At 42.4% G+C, this 17,736-nt stretch overlaps 1 protein-coding gene across 4 annotated transcripts in view; it reads right to left on the bottom strand.

Moving 5' to 3' along the window:
* ATP2A2 (ATPase sarcoplasmic/endoplasmic reticulum Ca2+ transporting 2) overlaps window positions 1-17,736 on the bottom strand; it is a 62,400-nt gene that overhangs the window by 11,279 nt on the left and 33,385 nt on the right. For all 4 annotated transcript variants that reach the window (XR_003093142.1, XM_006015211.3, XM_006015210.3 and 1 more), the window contains 9 exons: window positions 15,222-15,302; window positions 10,427-10,512; window positions 8,357-8,821; window positions 5,966-6,054; window positions 2,653-2,755; window positions 1,881-2,012; window positions 1,661-1,783; window positions 1,265-1,483; window positions 429-764 (listed from right to left, as the gene is read on the bottom strand). Coding sequence is in view for 3 of the 4 variants with exons in the window: in XM_006015211.3 (XP_006015273.1) it covers window positions 429-764; window positions 1,265-1,483; window positions 1,661-1,783; window positions 1,881-2,012; window positions 2,653-2,755; window positions 5,966-6,054; window positions 8,357-8,821; window positions 10,427-10,512; window positions 15,222-15,302 (1,634 nt within the window). In the remaining variant the exon portion in view is untranslated. The remainder of the gene's footprint in view (window positions 1-428; window positions 765-1,264; window positions 1,484-1,660; window positions 1,784-1,880; window positions 2,013-2,652; window positions 2,756-5,965; window positions 6,055-8,356; window positions 8,822-10,426; window positions 10,513-15,221; window positions 15,303-17,736) is intronic.

Here is a 17,736-nt window from a genome sequence, read left to right as displayed (position 1 = left end):
GTGGGGGGGGGGGGGGGGGGGGGGATACACAACGTGCTTGAAGGAACAAACGGGTTCTAAGCATCTACATTTTGTAAATGTTAGGAAACGAGGCTGAACTGCATGGAAACAATAAAGTAATTCTTACAATTAACTTGCTAAAGAACAGTGCACTTTGCAGTACTTTTCTAAGTGGAAACAATGGAAATGGAAACAACGATTGACAAAAGCATCACTAGTTGGGTGAAAACTGATTCTCACTTGTCAGGGAAGACAAGTTTTCCGAGCCAGTGCCAGAGAATTTCTCTCTTGTCCTGTGAAGGTCCTTCTTATGCAAAAAGGGAGTTAATCAACAGTTTGCCAAACTATTTAGGCATTAGTTTGACTAGACAATTTGTTCTTAATAGTGACATTTCTTTTACAAGACGCGCACACTTCTAATTACTTACCATAGCCGTAATCTCATCGAAAGACTGAAGGAACTCAACAATCTTAGACTTATGGGAAGGCTCTACGCGGGCAAAGCAACGAGCATGTAGGCAAGCATCTCGCTGGGCAGCTGGGGAAAGTTCATCAAACTCACGTCCAGTAAAGGCTTTTGAAGAAACATCTTCATCCTCCGCAAATATACCAATGCGACGACAGATGGCTACTGCTGTGCCCTTGTTGTCCCCAGTAATCATAATAACTCGAATACCAGCTTGCTTACACAACTTTATAGATGAAGCGACTTCAATTCTGGGGGGATCCAGCATCCCCACACAGCCAACAAAGGTCAGGTTGGTCTGAAACAGGAAAGCATGAAGTTTTAGTAGGAAAATTAACATTCACGAGTATTTCTTTGCTAGGCCAGTAAATACTGTTTTCATGGCATGCCAAAGCATCTCAAAAATCATTAGTTTCAATTCAGGATTTTCTACTGCTCCTGGGCCATCTCTATTTCACCAGCTGCATTGGCCGCGGGGGAAGGAAGGCAGGGATTTCTTAGGGCGATGTCTTTTCACTGGGCTAACTGTATAGTTGGGATAGAATTAGACAAGTTTTCAAACACAACACAGGACCTGATGATCAGCATCTTGCATTTGAAAGCTCATCTAAACTCTATCCCACCTACACAGTTGGTCCAGTGAAAAGCCATCACCCTAAGAAATCTTTGGCCCTTGCATCATTTCTGGCCCATCATGGCTACACCACTCTTAGACTACCAGAAAAACCCCACCTAACTCAATGAGTCGCCATATCTCAGCCAGAAGAAAATGCTGAAACAGGAGACAGAAGCACTAACCTCATAACTAATAAAGTTTGCAGACTCCTCAAGATTCATTTCTTCCTTCCTTGGTGGATTGTCATGCGTTGCCAGAGCCAAGCAACGCAGGGTGTCTCTGCCCGTACCCCACTCTCGAATGACAGACATTATCTTCTGCTTAATTCCCGACGTTAGGGGCAGCTTTGTGCTTCCAACACGGATGTGTGTACACCTATCGATTACACCTTCAGGAGCACCCTACAAAAGCAAAGCAAGCCAGCACAGTTACTAGTCAGAGTTGCCCATCTCTAGGAGAGAGAGCACTAGATTCTCATTCATTCCAGCAGTTCAACGACAGTTGATGTGGGCACAACTTTAAAATCACGCAGCTTCTGCAGCCATTTCAGAGCAGCACTTCTAGCGATCCGAGCTCACCTTAACAAACATCTTGTTCATCGATGTCCGGCTTGGTTTGTTTGGGGTACAGTACACAGACATGGACTTTCTGTCTCTCGAGAACTCCAAAGTGAAGTCTTTCTTCATAAGCTGCTTTATGACCTGTGCAAGGGACACAAGCAGTAACACTACATTTAGATTACAACAAACAGACCTGGGAACAAGCTTTGTTTGCAGTAGCCTAGCTGAAAGCACTGACCGAGTTGCAAGCATTTGCACGTTCAATTCTGGAAAGTCCTTTCAAATCCGTATCAAATACATTCATCTTCTCCACCAGGCAGGACAGTGCAGTCTCCGTAGCTTCTCCAACCTTTTCATATACCCCTTTAGCCTTCAAATAAACAAAGAATGAGTTACTGTAAAAATACATACATTTATATAAAAAAAAACAACACACACTATTTTTGGCAGGTCACCACAGTGAGATTTCCAGTGATATATATAACAAAGGGAAACAATGCTTGGCAAATATTGTTGAACCTAACAGTAAAATCAGGAAAAACTTTTTTAAAGGCACCTAAGTGCCACTAACCAAAATGTCTTGTTTCAAGACTGGTTTTCTAGCATTTCACTTATTTACATCCCCAGTGCTAGATCCTGAACAGTGCAAGTAGTTGCTTTAAAAAGCCAAGATCTCAGGCAGGCAAGGCAAGTCTAGTGGCAGCGCCCTCGCACAACGAAGTGGAAGACGGGCCTCAGATTTAGATTCATCTCACTCTTTACACTCGCGCTGCTCAACACTGTTCTGCCAGAAAAGCGTGGCATTAACCAGTTCAAGGGATTAAATGTTCTCCCTTCACCAGAAGAGAAGTGGAGTGACCGCAATATTGTGATGTGGCGCTCGGGACTGGGGTCTTGCACTGAAATGAGGCGGCCAGGCCTGCCATGTCTGAGGAAGAGACAAAATGAGGCCAAAGAACAAAGATTTAACTTAATTCTGGTTTCCCTCTGTATCAGAGTCACATACTTACTTCATTGTAATCCAAAGAAGAATCATTACAAAGTGCACAGATGGTCGCTAGTTCTACAAGGCCATCAAACTGACTACATTTCACAAGTTTGTCGTCTCTGTGCCTGTCCGAAAAAAGGAACGGAAGCACAAGGTTACTAAGTCACATCACAATTCAGTGCTCTTGCATCTCACTCCTTCCTCCCCTCGGTCACTGCCTTTACGTATCGAACGGTATAAACACGGTTTAGTCGGTGCTCAGCACGGAGTCTAACATGAGGCCCTACGGCAACTGCGGGACACCTACTCCAGATTTCCACGCACACCGTCTGTCCTGAAGGGACAAGCTCCATTTAAAGCTATGGTAATTTTAAACAAATAGACTGAAAAATTGTGCCTGGGTTTTATTTTATTCTCTTTTTTCCACAAAGGAGTCAAGCTTTAGGATATATTTCTTCCTTCCTTGCAGTGACAATTTTCAGTTTCAGTGGGTCACGTTTCTTTCATTTCTTCCCCCCTCCCCACCATTGTTAGAAACTATTTAGGCTTTAAAATACAGTCTACATTTTTAAGTACCAAAAAAAAGATGCATTCCTTTTGCTCAAGACAAAGATGAGAACAGTTCAGAAACAGGAGTGCCGATAAAGGAAGGTGGTGTGATTATTGTTGAAAATAAGCCTGGGAAGAATTCCTGGAAGCAGTAGGTCTGAGGGAGAAATGACTTTGTAGGCAAGCAAAAGAAAGGGGATATTTTAAATTCTGGGATACAAAGTAAGAGCCTAGTTAAACGATTTGTGAAAGGTGATATGGGTGGTTCATAGCTCCGAGAGGAATAAAACACTTCCCCCAATTCCCAGTGCAGTCACAGCCGTAATCATACGGCCAATTAGCCTCTGATTCCACTTTCCCTTCTAGGCCTCTCACTCTAAAGAGGGAGTAAAGGAGAAAATGAAAGCAGTGGCAGAGCCTGAAGGACCTAGAAAGGGCCATGAGCTTGAGTTTGATGCAAGAGAAGACAGAAAAACAATGAGAAGTCCCAGGCAACAGAAGAAAGCAGCTGTGATGCTACGGTTTGAAAAACAAAGAATTTAACATCCTCGGTTTTGTTGCATATCTTGTTTATATATCCCTACGTATGGGCTAGGCCAATCTGCGGGCACTAAATTGAGACCCTTAGAAAGCCTGTTTAATATGTAGTGCGCATGATCCTCAGACCAGTTAAAAACACGAGTGCAGGTGAGCACCCCGTTTTCCACTGGAGAGGAAAGTCAAACTCTGCCACAGCACTCTACCTCTGATTGTGAACTTGAGATGGGTGTGGAGCGGTCTGTTGCACTGCGACAACATGATATCTCGTAAATGCAACAGTTGCACATCAGAGTTGCATTTTTCACAATCAGAACTAATCACGGTAATGCACTTTCTGGGACACTGGCATACCTCAAGAGTAGCAAGGAAGAATTACTGAGACGTTATGGCAGTTGCTGCCAAGTATTTTTTTTATAAGCTACGGAATACTGGGGACCTCCTCCACTGCCAGTGTTAATAAACAGTAACTCTCCACCAGCACAGCCATTTTTCCCTTGTGGGCTTTCCTTGAAAAATAAGGCCATTTCTATCCAGCAAGTCTTAAGGTAGGCACACAGCAACTCAAGCTACACAGCAAGCTCCCAGCATTGTTCTGCTATATTGCAAACTCTACAAGCTTTGGAACCTCTTTTTTTTTTTTTGCTCTCCTAATACAAGTATTTTTTTATCCGTTAGCGAACTTCCTGGTGGTAAAGGCAAGGTAACATTATAACAAGTGGAGTGAAGTGCCCACCTCCATGCTTTACATAAAATAATAAAAATCCTGACATCTCCCCTCATTTTCTGACAGTCATTGACTTATCCCCAGCTGATCTGCATGAAGCAGCAGTCCCAAGGGTTAACACAGCCACTGCATGCCCCTTGCCACAGACACCAGCCCCCAGTGGGGTTCCAGACTCCCTTTGCGGGCAGTGGCTCCCCCCCCCAAACTTCCAGCCTCTCGGGCCAGGTGACTGCTCCAAAGGACATACACCTGGCACCCCACTAACGCTGGCATTCCACACCCCTCACTGCAGCTGGGCACATCTGAACAGACATATTAAGAAACTCCATTCAAGTACATGACAAATCCTTTACGTACAGGAAACTGCCACAAAGATCTGATGGCCTAAGCTTATCTGCTGAAGCAGAAATTCAAGGTCTAGTTTGCAAATAACTTTGGAAAGACAGATAGATGTGGGGAATTTAAGACTTCTCAATGTTGAGACGACTACGGTCCCAACTGCTGTGAAAATTAATAGATAATTACTACTGATACTGCTAGGACATGCATAACTTTTTGGAGATATGCCAGAAATCTTACAAGATCTTTGAGGAAAAGTATTTAAAAAAAAATGTAGCAGAATGTATATTACAAAACTTGGCTAATGAGTTGAAACTAAATCCTCATAAGCATCTCAACTGCTAGAAAACCCCCCAAAACAACTACTGAGGACTTTTGTGCAGCTTCTTTTGCTCAGTTGTTCTCTGATGACAGGAATTCTTTCCCTGGACTAGAATTCTGGCATTCCCAAAGTATCAGGGATGAAAACATCTCCCAACCCTACATTTTAATCTTACACTGTTTATTAACATTGGCAGAAGTCACCCACACTTTTTCAAAGCCAGAGGTTTCGAGTGTATACATTCAGATTAAGCACACATCAAAAAGCTGTAGAAAATACCAGAAAAAAGGATCCAAATGCTGAACTGCTGACCCAACAGGTACTAGAGATGCTGATCACGTGCCATTGTTTGAAAAGGTTCATTCCAGAACCTGTGCAACTTGAAGAGTCACAGTCCTAGAACAGAACCAACTGACAACCAGCAAGGGCTGTAAACAGACGGCGAGTGGATTGCCTACCAAAATCCCGAGGGGCTGGGTCAAGATTTACTTATTCAGACCTAGAATTCAGCTCTCATACAGGACGGATTTCAGATTGAAATATTTTAGTGATTTAATAAACTAAAACCTAGAAAATGTTCACAAAGGAAGACTCTTTGGATGTCTACGTCCAAGATTTCATCAACTCTGTGTTCATGACATTTTGGTTTTCTAGGATTTCAATTTACCATTTGATTTAATGTTTCAAAACATACAATTCTAGGCCTAAATACTTTTCTTGAGCCTTAGGGTTTATATGCATACTTTGGCTGGCTGAGAACCCTTTTTATATTAAAAACATCAGGCATCGCCATATAGTCTGAGCTGCCAGAGTCTGAAGGGGTTTGTCCAGAGGCATTTTGCATGAATAAAAAGTACTTACACTTCTCCCATGGGAGCATACGTTGAACCAGTAATAGTGAATTCATTCAGTGTACAGCTGTCTCCTTCTACTCTATCCAGGACAAACATCTGTAACAAAAGTTCACAAAAATAAAATTGTTATGGATTGCACACACACACTTAACTGATTCAAATCAGGGGCAATTGTGATATTAGGCATATAATACAAAGACATAGAGATGAAAAGAGAAATGATCAGAGCGTTCAGCGAGCAGGGCCTCCTCACACAGCAGCTGCTCCACGGCAACCTGTCCACCTGCCCACTCTTCCCTCACCGCAAGTTAAACTCGGGCCATTTAGTTTGACTGAAATAGGGCTAAGTCCCCAGCCCCACTTCAACACTGCAACAGTTTGCTAGCCTGCGTACCCCTCAATATTCAAAAGGGTAAGAACAGAAATGAAGCGAAACACTTTCACTGTATTCTGCTCACAGATGCAATCAAGGATAAAACCACCCTGCAGCTGTAAACTGGAGGAACAAAGGGAAAAAACCCCTCACAACTGTGCACGTTTTACATTTTATCCTGAAAACATGTACTGAACAAAGATACAAATATTTCAGGGTAAAATTCCTGGAGCTACACTTGCTTCAGCACACTATGCAGAAGATAAATCTCAAATGGAGTGGGGCAAAGACTTCTTGAAAAGCTGAGCAGCCTCTTTGCTTATGCAAAGTCACATGTAGCTGCGTTACTTGCACGTGCTAGGATGCATTTGCCACTTTAAAATTTCCTGTGAAGACTACCTATGTTACCCAATTTATTTGACACCGCTGACAGAGCAAACTGCGCTACATAGGATCCAGAACACTTAACCTTCTAAATACAAGGACACCTAATAATGCATTCCCCAAAAAGTTTTATAAACGAATCTGAAAGCTCTTGAATGGGAAGTTAACAAGGAAGCTTTCTGCTTTTTGGCATCTGAGTGATGAAAGACTCCCTGCAAAGAGCAGGGCAGTTATGCAATCCCACTGCAAGTAACCTCTTCCAGAATACTGATGAGCAGCTGCTTTCTCTCTCCTAGGTATAAATACTATAATACTCAACTGTGGCAGAATAGCAAGCAAGACATCTGCAAACACCAATTAAAAAAAGAGAAGAAAAATCTGCCATTAATCATGAAAGTAACAGAACATGTGATGCTCGGAGTTATAAGCTTTTCCAAAAAATGGATCCAAATCTTGAACATGGCTCTGTGACTCAGGATAACTCTGAAGTGATACAATACAGCTGCTCTGCTGCTGTAATATCTGCTCATGCAGAAGGAACTGAATTAATACAAAATGCTAAATCCCTCCTCAAACTTCCAAGTGCACACAGGCATGAAGGACTAGCAACAGAGCACACTGCCCATTAACCAGAACGCAATTCCATGCCATGGTTATTCAATGTAAGCAGTTTGATTTTTGAGTAACCCAAATCATTTGCTTTACTCAACTGCAAGACAAGCATCAAAAGGTGACGCTGTCACCAAAAGAACGTGCTGGAAATGTTGCAGCAGTCTCTAATCCCAGAGCATAAAGCTAGGGAAGGCGGCAGAAACGCAAGGGAGGTTCAGCTTTCTGCAGAGTCTGACACTGGGCCCACCAGAGTCCTGCCTACGCAATAGCTTCCACCCTTCCTCTCTCTGGTAGGAGCTGCAAGTCCCATCTCTGACAGCCAGCCAGCAAGGCAATTCGAGCAGGGAAGAAACAATACTGATGAATTACAGAGGAGAGAGAAAAAAAGTGAAGATGGCCAAAAGAGGCGGTGTTGGGGGCAGTTACGTGCACATGAAAGTTGCTGCTATTCAGCTAGTGCTCCATTTTGGATCTAGATTTAAGACTGGGCAATCAAGAGTCAGTACCAGGGCTGGGAGCAATTGCCGTCCCTAGTAGAACAAGTCAAAAAAACATTCATCATACATGGTACAGTAAGAAACAGTAGCATTCTCCGGCTCTACCAACATTTCACAATATTTGAGAGACATGGTAAGAGGGCCTAGGAAACCTTCCATGTGAAATATCCTCTATTCTACCCTTCTGGACCTGTGGACTGGTTGTACCCAGGGAAATGTCTGCAATTCAACTGTGGCATATAGGCAGTTAATGGGAAGAACTTCCACATGCAGAGCCCCCCCCTTCAAGTGTGCATGCAACTATTTTTAGCCATTACCAAATAAGGGAAAGATGAGAATATTAAATATAAAAAGCATGGTGGAAATTAAATGGAAAGTCAAATTGTAGTGCAGCAAATAAAACAACATGCTGATGATACAAGGACAAGAATGATCTCATTCCCAAACACTCTAACATGAGAGGACACTGAGTACCAGAGAACCTGTGGAGAAAAGGAAGCAGAGAGGAAATAAAGCATTTCACCATACATACCCTGCAAACTGACATCTGGTTGGTTGTCAGAGTACCCGTCTTGTCAGAGCAGATAACAGAGGTGCACCCCAGGGTTTCCACCGACGGCAGACTTCTAACAATAGCGTTCTTCTTGGCCATCCTGCGAGTTCCCAGAGCCAAACAGGTGGTAATGACGGCAGGCAGGCCTTCGGGAATAGCAGCAACAGCCAGAGCCACAGCAATTTTGAAATAGTAGATGGCTCCTCGAATCCAGGAACCACCGTGGACTGGATCATTGAAGTGCCCGATGTTGATTATCCAAACAGCGATACAGATGAGCGAGATGACCTTGGAGAGCTGCTCTCCGAACTCATCTAGTTTCTGTTGCAGTGGCGTTCTCTCTTGCTCCGTAGCCACCATCTCATCACGGATTTTGCCAATTTCAGTATTTACTCCTGTGGCGACAACCACTCCCATAGCTTTCCCAGCAGCTATGTTGGTACCCTGAAGAGGCGAAAGGCAGAAGGCTTCCTAAATCATCTGTGACCTACTGAAGTCGGCTTCTTACAAACCAGACTCGAGATTCAGCTTGTATCATCTGCTCTTAGTTTGGCTAAACTTAAGAGGCAAAGATCATGCAATTCACACATTTCACTTATCGGTTCCTGATAAATTATCCTGGATTCTACTTGGACAGCAACAGGTCTGGATTTAAATGCTGCAATAAATATAGTTATTGAAATAGGGTGCCACAATTCACCAGAGCAATGGAGGGGTGTGCCAGCACCCTAAAAATGGTGAGAACTACTGACGTAAATTGACTGCACTCTTTACATTGTGCTTCACCTTTCAAGGTTACAAAGATTAGAAACAGGAACCCCTGCACAGAAGGTGATTTTTGTTATAACACATAGAGCACATCAGAGAGTCCCAAAACTTTAAATGGGCAAAATGTCACTGCCTTTAGCCATGTTGAGTTTTAAATGTTATTTAATGTTTTTGAAATGCAATCCATTAAAAGCCCATACCAGGCATTTGCACCTACATCTAGTTCATAAAAGTACCTTAACGAACCCAGAAGTTGCAAGTTTCAGCTACATTTCTTTTTTCAACCTTAACGTCTCCCCAGCAAACCCAGAAAGTCAGTATTCAAATGCAGACTCTCAGTTAGAAAGTCTGAATAAATCCTTCTATGCAGTATGCCCAAATTCACCCCCCGGCTGCCTGAGCACAACCCCAGTATATTCAAGGAGCTTATGGCGGTTGCAACTCTTACCATTCAGACAGCGAGGAAAGAACTCTTAACATGGCCGGATGCAAGTCTGCCCCCCTTTATTCACATTAAATGCCCTTCTACTCATAGAATTGTAGAGAAGTAGGGCTGGAAGGTCCGGAGGTCATCTAGACCAGCCCCTGCTCGAGGCAGGATCATCCAGGTCTGAACCAGCCTAGACAAGCGCTTGTGAATAACCTGCTCTTAACAGCTTCTAAGGATGGAGATCCCACAACCCCTCTAGGTTGTCTATTCTAACAGGATGCCTCCTGCAAGTATAACAACATTACTGAGACCGACAGTCAAGCCTGGGAAAGCAACACCTCTTAATCAAGAAACACTCAGTTATTTATTAATCCTGAAACCGTTCAGGTCTTTGTTTCAAAGAAGTTATCCTTCTAAATAAAACAGTGAAAGACCCCGAAGATGATTTACATTAAAGGCTCCCTACTGGTTTCATTGTACTAAAGTAGGATAGTCGCTTCATATCAGTCTTGTAAGAAATAGCAATAGTTCGCGGGGGTGAAGTGAAGCAGCTTTTATTTAAGAGCATGCTCACACCTGAACATCTTGTGAAAATTCTTCTAGGATGGACACACAATTGTGTAGTGAAGCATGCGCTCGGTTTCTCTAGCTTTTTTTGGTTTTAAGTAAACCCTTTCCCTAAAATGTATTAAACTAAGTTACATGGGATTCCTCCTGGCTCCTCAGCAATCTGATGAGCTTGGTGCAGGCGGCAGTTTACGCTGGTACAGTACAAGCAAGGAGACTGCACAGCTTAGTTTTAGGACTTTGCAGAGCACTTATTTCCCACCCCGGCCAAATAAAACACTTACAGAAAAAAGCATGTTCTTCTTGTCCTGGTTCACGGCACGAGGATCAGGAACAGGGTCCGTGTGCTTAATAACGGACACAGATTCACCTAAATAAAGAAGTATAGCATTACGTGTGCAAGTTTAACCTTCCCGTTGGATTCAGCTTCCTACAAGCAAAGATGGTATTAAAAACAATGCACTTTAATGGAAACTGGAAATAATTTCAGCTCACAGAAAAGCAGAATGGCCTTGCAAGAAGACAGATGTCCAGAATAATCTAGAATTGGAGGCAGACAGCGCTGCTTTTATGACAAGACATGAAAGCATTACGCTGGTTGACATCCCCATCGTATATGAAGCAATTTCAAGTGTAATGTTGTCCTGATTTGTAATACACCAGGAACAAGGAGGAGACACCAAGACATTTTTGGCTTTCAAAATGCAATGAAGAAACTCAAAATAATTTGGGAAAACACATTTTCTTGTAGCAGCAGATGTTTTAAGGTTTTTTAAAGCCTAGAGGCAGGAAAAGTAAACAGCCACAGTTGTTCTTGTTGCTACTTTGTCACAGCACACAAGTCTGACATTTTCATTAGCATTTGATTGCATACAAATAGATGCCTTAGTTGAAAAAAAAAAAAAAAAAAAAAAAAAAAGTTTGGATTTTTATAACAGCCTGAATGTGTAAGACAAGTTTAGGTTCTCTTGCTTTAAGTTTAAAACTCTGCTACTTAAGTGCTTCGGAATCATTTACTGTCTGTCTGAAGTTTGAAGGAGATTTTCAATGTTCCTGGCCTATTGCTATGAGGGAAACAATAGCTGATCAGCAATTAAAAAAAGGCATTTATTAGACTGCTCTCTGCACAGATGTTGAAAGACTTCTCTTGATCAACTGTGGGACCGCACTGGCTGCAGATTGCCTAAGAGCAAGCATGGGATATGATGTAAGCTTGTTATGCAAAAATGGACCTGACCAAGGCTACTGCTCAGAATACAGCAACATCCTTCCCGTGCTGTGCAAAGTCTCTAGCAAGGAAGTCCTAGGTTCATCTTCATCTTTTGATCTTTTTTTAAAAATAATGTAATGTCATTTATAAAAATATAAATATAAGCATCACAGCTTGTGACTTTATTCTATGAAAAGAAATGTGCACACACCGGCACCTAACACCAACAGCATGCTCGCTGGATTTCTGGCTTCTCCCTTACTTTCAGCTCTTACTCAGAAATTCTGCTGCATTCTTCATTTTTGCCAATCTGGGAAATGCTCAAAGCAGAGCTCACATGCAGTAGAGGCCATTTACAGCAAGTTCCATCAACGCAAGCGTGTGCGTGAGGATATCATAAGGACACAGGCCCTGTATTTAGTCATAAGGGAAGCGTCTTCACAGCGAAACAGTGCCACGCAGAGATAACCAAGTTAGCTCCGAATGAGCCATGTAGCCTTACTAGCATAATGCTCTGCGCAGGGTAACAGACCCCGCTTTGCAGCAGGGCTAGATCGCACTCCACGTTTCTTCTGCTTCTATGTACAGTGGAGATTCAGTCCAGTATCACCTACAGTCTACTTCTTCCTATATGCTTTAAAGAAGATCAAATTCACCAACTAAAAGAGAGCCTAAATCTGCTGTATTCTGCAATATTATTTGGTATCCTTTCATACTAGTATAGACTGTACTAATGGAGACAATTTATAACACTGTTCATCGCCTGACTAAAAACTATAGATGGCAGATTATATTAATGGAGTATCTCCTCATGAGAAAAGGTCTCTAGTCCTGTTTCTCAGATACTTCCCCTCCTTTTATGCAAAAAGAAAGTTGGTTTTATCTCCCTTTCCTCCCCCCCTTAATCAAAGTTCACCTTATGAATATACCCTTTATAGGAGGTAGACACACTGCTGCTCCACACCAAATCAACCAAGTGTGCCAGGTTCTTGCTTACTATTCTGATACGGACTTCTACGATTGCAAGATAGTCGAGAATAATTCCCAAAAATGAACCAGGAATGTAACTGGACTGAAATATGAATCAAAAGCCTCATGGTCAAATTTGACCGATAATGAATGCACTCTTTACTCAGTGCCCTGAGAACACAGATATCTAACAAAAGCATACATACATAAAGCAAGTTATTCATAGCTTTGGAATCAGCAGGTCTCGATTTGAACCAGCTTTCAAACAACACAAGTTAGTTCATTTTAAGAGGCCATGAGAGAGTGATCCACTCGGCTCATTGTAAAATTGCTGGCTCTATCAACATGTGGCTTTATCACCCAATTTCAGTTCTCACTGCATTCTCCCTCAAAATAATTATGGAAAATAAATCTAGTGAAAAAAGTCACCCAAAGTTCAGACACCAGGTTAGCATTAGCATCACGGTAACTCTGATTAATGCACATAGGACACTTTGAAGACATTAAGCACTATACAAGGTGGGATTTTTTTGTATTAGTTACCTCCAAAACTGAACAATGCTAAAGAGCAGAACAGATCTTGTTCACAAGTCTGGGTATTTACCTGGAAAATGAAATCACAGCCTCTTCTCTCCTGGAGGTATTTATTATCATATTTACTCAAATGTAAGATGAGTGTGAATATAAGATGACCCCCAACAATTAGAGCCTATATATGGAAAATGTATACATTTGTTGTAGTTTTCCAGGTATAGGATGCAAGCATTGGAGGGTTGTCTTGAATGCCCGCCCCCGCTGCTACAACAGGGAAAGCAGTGGCTGGGGGGTGGCCCCCTTGCCCTCTGCCCCACCCATTTCTTCCCCCGCAGCCTTCCTGCACCCCCCCACCCCAGTCTCTGCCCCTTCACTCCCTGATCCCCAAATCCCCAGGCTCTGCCTCCTCCCCACAACTTTCCTGTCAGATGCTAGTCAGGCTGCTCCATCCCAGTGTCTCAGAGCACAGCAGGTAGAAGCTCAGCCCTCCCCTGGCCATGCAGCAGTAGCAGCACCGCTGATCAGCCAGGCAGGGGAAGCACTTTCCATGTGCGCCCTGCCTGGGAGAGACCCCAGTCCAAACAGAGCTGCACCTGACAGTAAAGGGAGGAGAAGGGGCAGGGGGCAAGGGGCAGAAGCTGCAGCACAGAAGCAGAAGTCGGGGCAGGAAGCTGCTGCGGGTCCCAGTCAGGGCCAGACTCAAAGCTGCAGCAACCGCTGCACCCCCCTCCACTTCATGTGTGAGCACAAGACAAGGGGCTTTTCCCCCCACTGATTGGGGGGAGCCTTGTCTTACATTTGAGTAAAGACAGTACTTTCAAGTCAAGCCACTAAGAACTTTCACCTACTTGAAAGCAAATTTAGGGAGAATAAGACTGCTTTGTATTCCTCATTAGTACACATGGATGACACGTACTTCTTCAGAAGATCAGTCTCTCCCATGGAGGATACACTGCCACGGTAGTCAGTGAATTTTCTAGTTTAAGAAAGGAGTCTCAGGAGGCAGAGTGCAATATGTGAATTCCAGACCTACATTAAAGGCAGATTACAGCCTTCCTATAGAGTTTGCTTTCCTATTACACAATTAGAGAATAAATACATCTTTAGAAGACAGTGTTTGGAGTGAACATCAAAAAGTTTTTAAAGAAGAACTAGTTTATATAGATGCGGCTTTCAGCGTTTTTCAAGTTTACCACTCTTCTCTTTCAATTTTCAAGGCTGAGAGCTTAATGTAATGTAGAGGTCCTGGCTCAGAGGAGATTTTGACTGTGTGTGAAATCTGGAGACTTCTCATTACAGTGCCATTTAATTAAGGCAACTCCCTCCTGGTCTGGGTGAAATTCACAGGCTGCTTGGTTGCTCTACTAAATTAGACACCCGGAGGGAAGGAGTGTTACCATCCATATTTTACTCAGATAGTAAAATGTTCTTCATCTTACTGAGAAGTTCGTATCAGGGTCTCTTGACAAAACTGACCGAGACGCTCCACTGAACCCAGGTCCCATTCCTACTGCCCCAGCATTCAAGGGCTGAAAAGCTGCTCCTTCCCTAAAACAACAAGGGCAACTCCCCCCGCCCTGAAGCAAAGGGCTCTGATCACACTGTGGCCAAAAAGAAAGAGATGACAACAACGACAGCTAGACCAGAAAACAGCTGATAGCATCTTCAGAACTTGGGTTGCCTGACTTTGTTTTTCTGCGGTTGATTTTATGATAGCGAACATATAACAAACCAGGTTCACAAAGTAAGACCTAGAACAGATCTCTGTATTTTTAAACGCCCAATTTGTTAGATTTGCTTCTATAGGAGAGGTAAACTGATACCTGACACACGCTCTAAGTACATATGATGCAGGCATCATTGACAGTGAACTTCATTTTATGTGATTTACCAAGAGATACGAGGTCTGGGCAATATGCCAAAAATATTAGCTGTTCAAACCCATTAGGCTTCGTAAACTGGATTAGCAATTCATAATGTAATCCAGTATTCCATATTTTTATAAATAAATGTGTCACAAACCAATATACCAATGATGGTATCCTTGGATACAGTTTCATTTTACACAAGAACATGACTCATTGATCCAAATAAACCATGAAGGAAGGAAGCTACCTAGTCCGTCCCCCCCAATAAAAAAACAACCCACCCCAAAACAACAACAACAAGAAGCAGCTTGTCTACAAGTATTTAGGAACGCTTGCTCATCCAGCTGCAAGATCATATTGTTCAATAAAATAATTAGCATCAGTAGTGATTTATTTAACAAGCACAGCATGTTACTAATTGCTCATCATGCAACTAGTGCGTAAAAGTGATTTCCAAGCAAACCGCATATATAACTCGAGCGACAAAAAGATTTCTACCTGTGAGAATTGACTGGTCTACTCTTAGAGTCGTAGATTTGATAGAAGTAATCCTTATATCAGCAGGGACTTTGTCACCAACTAAGTCACCAACTATGGATTCAAAAAGAAAGAGAAATTTAGCTATTGAGATCGATAAGCAAATATCAACTTTTCAGGTGACAGATACATTACACAGTTTTCCTCCAAGTAGTGCTGCCAGCTTCAGGTTTTGTAGATTGCAGCATCCTTTAAAACCGTTTCAGTCAACTCCAAATTGTTATGCAGCCTTGTAAAGCGCGGAAAAAGTCTGCTGGGTATTTTATGCTTCCACACCACCACTTCTCAAAACACTGTTCCACAGTAGGAGACAGAACACCTTATAATAGACATTCACTGAGTTACAGAAATAGCTGTAAAATGCAAATTTCAAAACTTTTCCATGCATCAGAAGCCACCACAAACTCCGATTTCCAAGTACAACAGTAGCTATGAGCTTTCTATTTCCCCTCTATAGAAATTCTTTGCCTGTGCAGTAGCTAAGTGAAAGTCAGTCTTCAGCTATCCAAAAAAAAATAGGAAAAAACTTTGAGAAATGTTCAACATTTACCACCAAATGTTATGAGTTTGCAGTATCCACTTGTTCAGGAACAAGAGCAAATCCAGTGCACTTCTTAGCAAACAGCTAATTCACAGGACACTGGAAAGCCAACGTACTATAATCTGAACATTACCTACAGTACATTAACCTGAACTGTTCCATTTCAGAGTTGGATAACAGATGACTTCATTTTTTATAGAACATTAAATTTACCATAGGATGAGACCCAGTTTGAATGCCGACAGCATGTTCACGTTACATATATTTAAGTTGATCACAAGGAAATCTGGGACATCAGCGCCCCCGCCGTACCTCCTGAAATCAGTGGCACTGCTGCAGGCAGTGGCAGGGGCACTCTGCCTCCTCACTGGACTGCACCCTGCAATTCCAGGACTTCTGTTTTAACTTTGACCAACCAGCCAGGACTGGCCTATGAAATCCAGGATTGTCCAGACCAAACCAGAATGGACGGTCCATCTATATACATTTTCTATCCTGTGTTATATCTGGGCAGAAATTAAAATAATTTGAAAGTCCTTTCTGTTCACTGCATGGAACTAATTTTCAACAATGTAATTAGAGGTAGAGCAGTGAGTTAACAGGATGCCTCTGAAACATGGAGGAAAACTAAATATAGCCAGATGGTTTCTAGCATTTTTAATCCCAGGTGTAATTAGATCCCTTTTCTACTTCTTTTCACCCAGCCACTCCTGGTTTTCAAGTCAGACAGCATTATGGAGCTGTGGCTTTTATAACCAACCACCTTTGTGACTAATCCTCAAAAATGTCTGTGTGCAGGTATATTAACCTGCTGAAACTTGTTAGTCTGACTCACATTTCTGTAGGTACCTCTATAGATGTGTTCCTCATTTAACCTTTTGGAATTAACGGGCATTACCGTTAAGAATTCTTTATGGGCTTTATAAAATGCCAAGTCCCCAAGTGTCTGTGTGAATGCCAGTTTTTATGGTTGTGAAATAATGCACACAAGTCACTCAGGATAGAAAAGCCAAATACTCCGATCACCAGTTAATAAGGACTCCTCTTGTCAGTGGATGGACTCATTACAACAGTCTCTCTAATGCGTCCCTGCAGGAAAATTAGAGGGAGATGCAATTCCTGTAGGAACTGCTTATGCAACTAGCAGCAATAGTTTACGTCGAAGAGAACGAGGCTGGAAGGAAGCTAGCAACAGGGTTACCACCTTACTCAACACCCATCCCTGTTCACAAGCCTGAAAACCACAAAGGAGAATTAAACAAATACAGTTATATTCACTTTTTATAAGGTCACCCGAAACATCTCTGCAATATTGTCCAAAACTTCCCACAGGGCTGAAAAAATGTGATAGCAGTAACAGGAAAACAAAGCAGAATTGCATTAAAATTTAACCTAAAAAATTACACGTATGTATATGAAAGAGGCAAATAACCAGTTGTATTTCTTTCCTTTTTGTACCATTATTGCATATGAAAACTAATCTAAGCCACAGTGCCCTTGAGCAGCAAGAGAAAATAGCATTAGACAAACAATGACCTAGGCCAAAAATGGGAAAACTATTTGAATATGCTCCTCTGATGTCGCGAGGAGGTTTATATGCAGACATGTGACAGCAGCTGGTTTCCAGCTATCACAATCCACAGGACAGCAGGCTAATACCTCGGTGCAATGTGGTCCAGGGCCTGTCAATCTGGACACGGACATTGTTGCTTTACTTTCAACAGCTGAGCATCTACTCAAATGCACCACATCTCAAATGCACCATTACATTTGACAAATCTATGTTAAAGGGACAGATCTCTTTACCAGGAACTTTTTATAGCTCCACATACACAGAAAGCCTTTGTAAAGTCACACAGCACAATAAAGGGGGGGGGGGGGGGAAAAACTGCTCCTGACATTTACATTCATTAGAAAAGGAACTTTAGGAAAAAA

Source organism: Alligator sinensis, unplaced genomic scaffold, assembly GCF_000455745.1.
Source record: "Alligator sinensis unplaced genomic scaffold, ASM45574v1 scaffold628_2, whole genome shotgun sequence".
NCBI lineage: Eukaryota > Metazoa > Chordata > Crocodylia > Alligatoridae > Alligator > Alligator sinensis.
The sequence above is the reverse complement of the archived record's forward strand: the minus strand, read 5'-3'. Positions and strand labels throughout refer to the sequence as shown.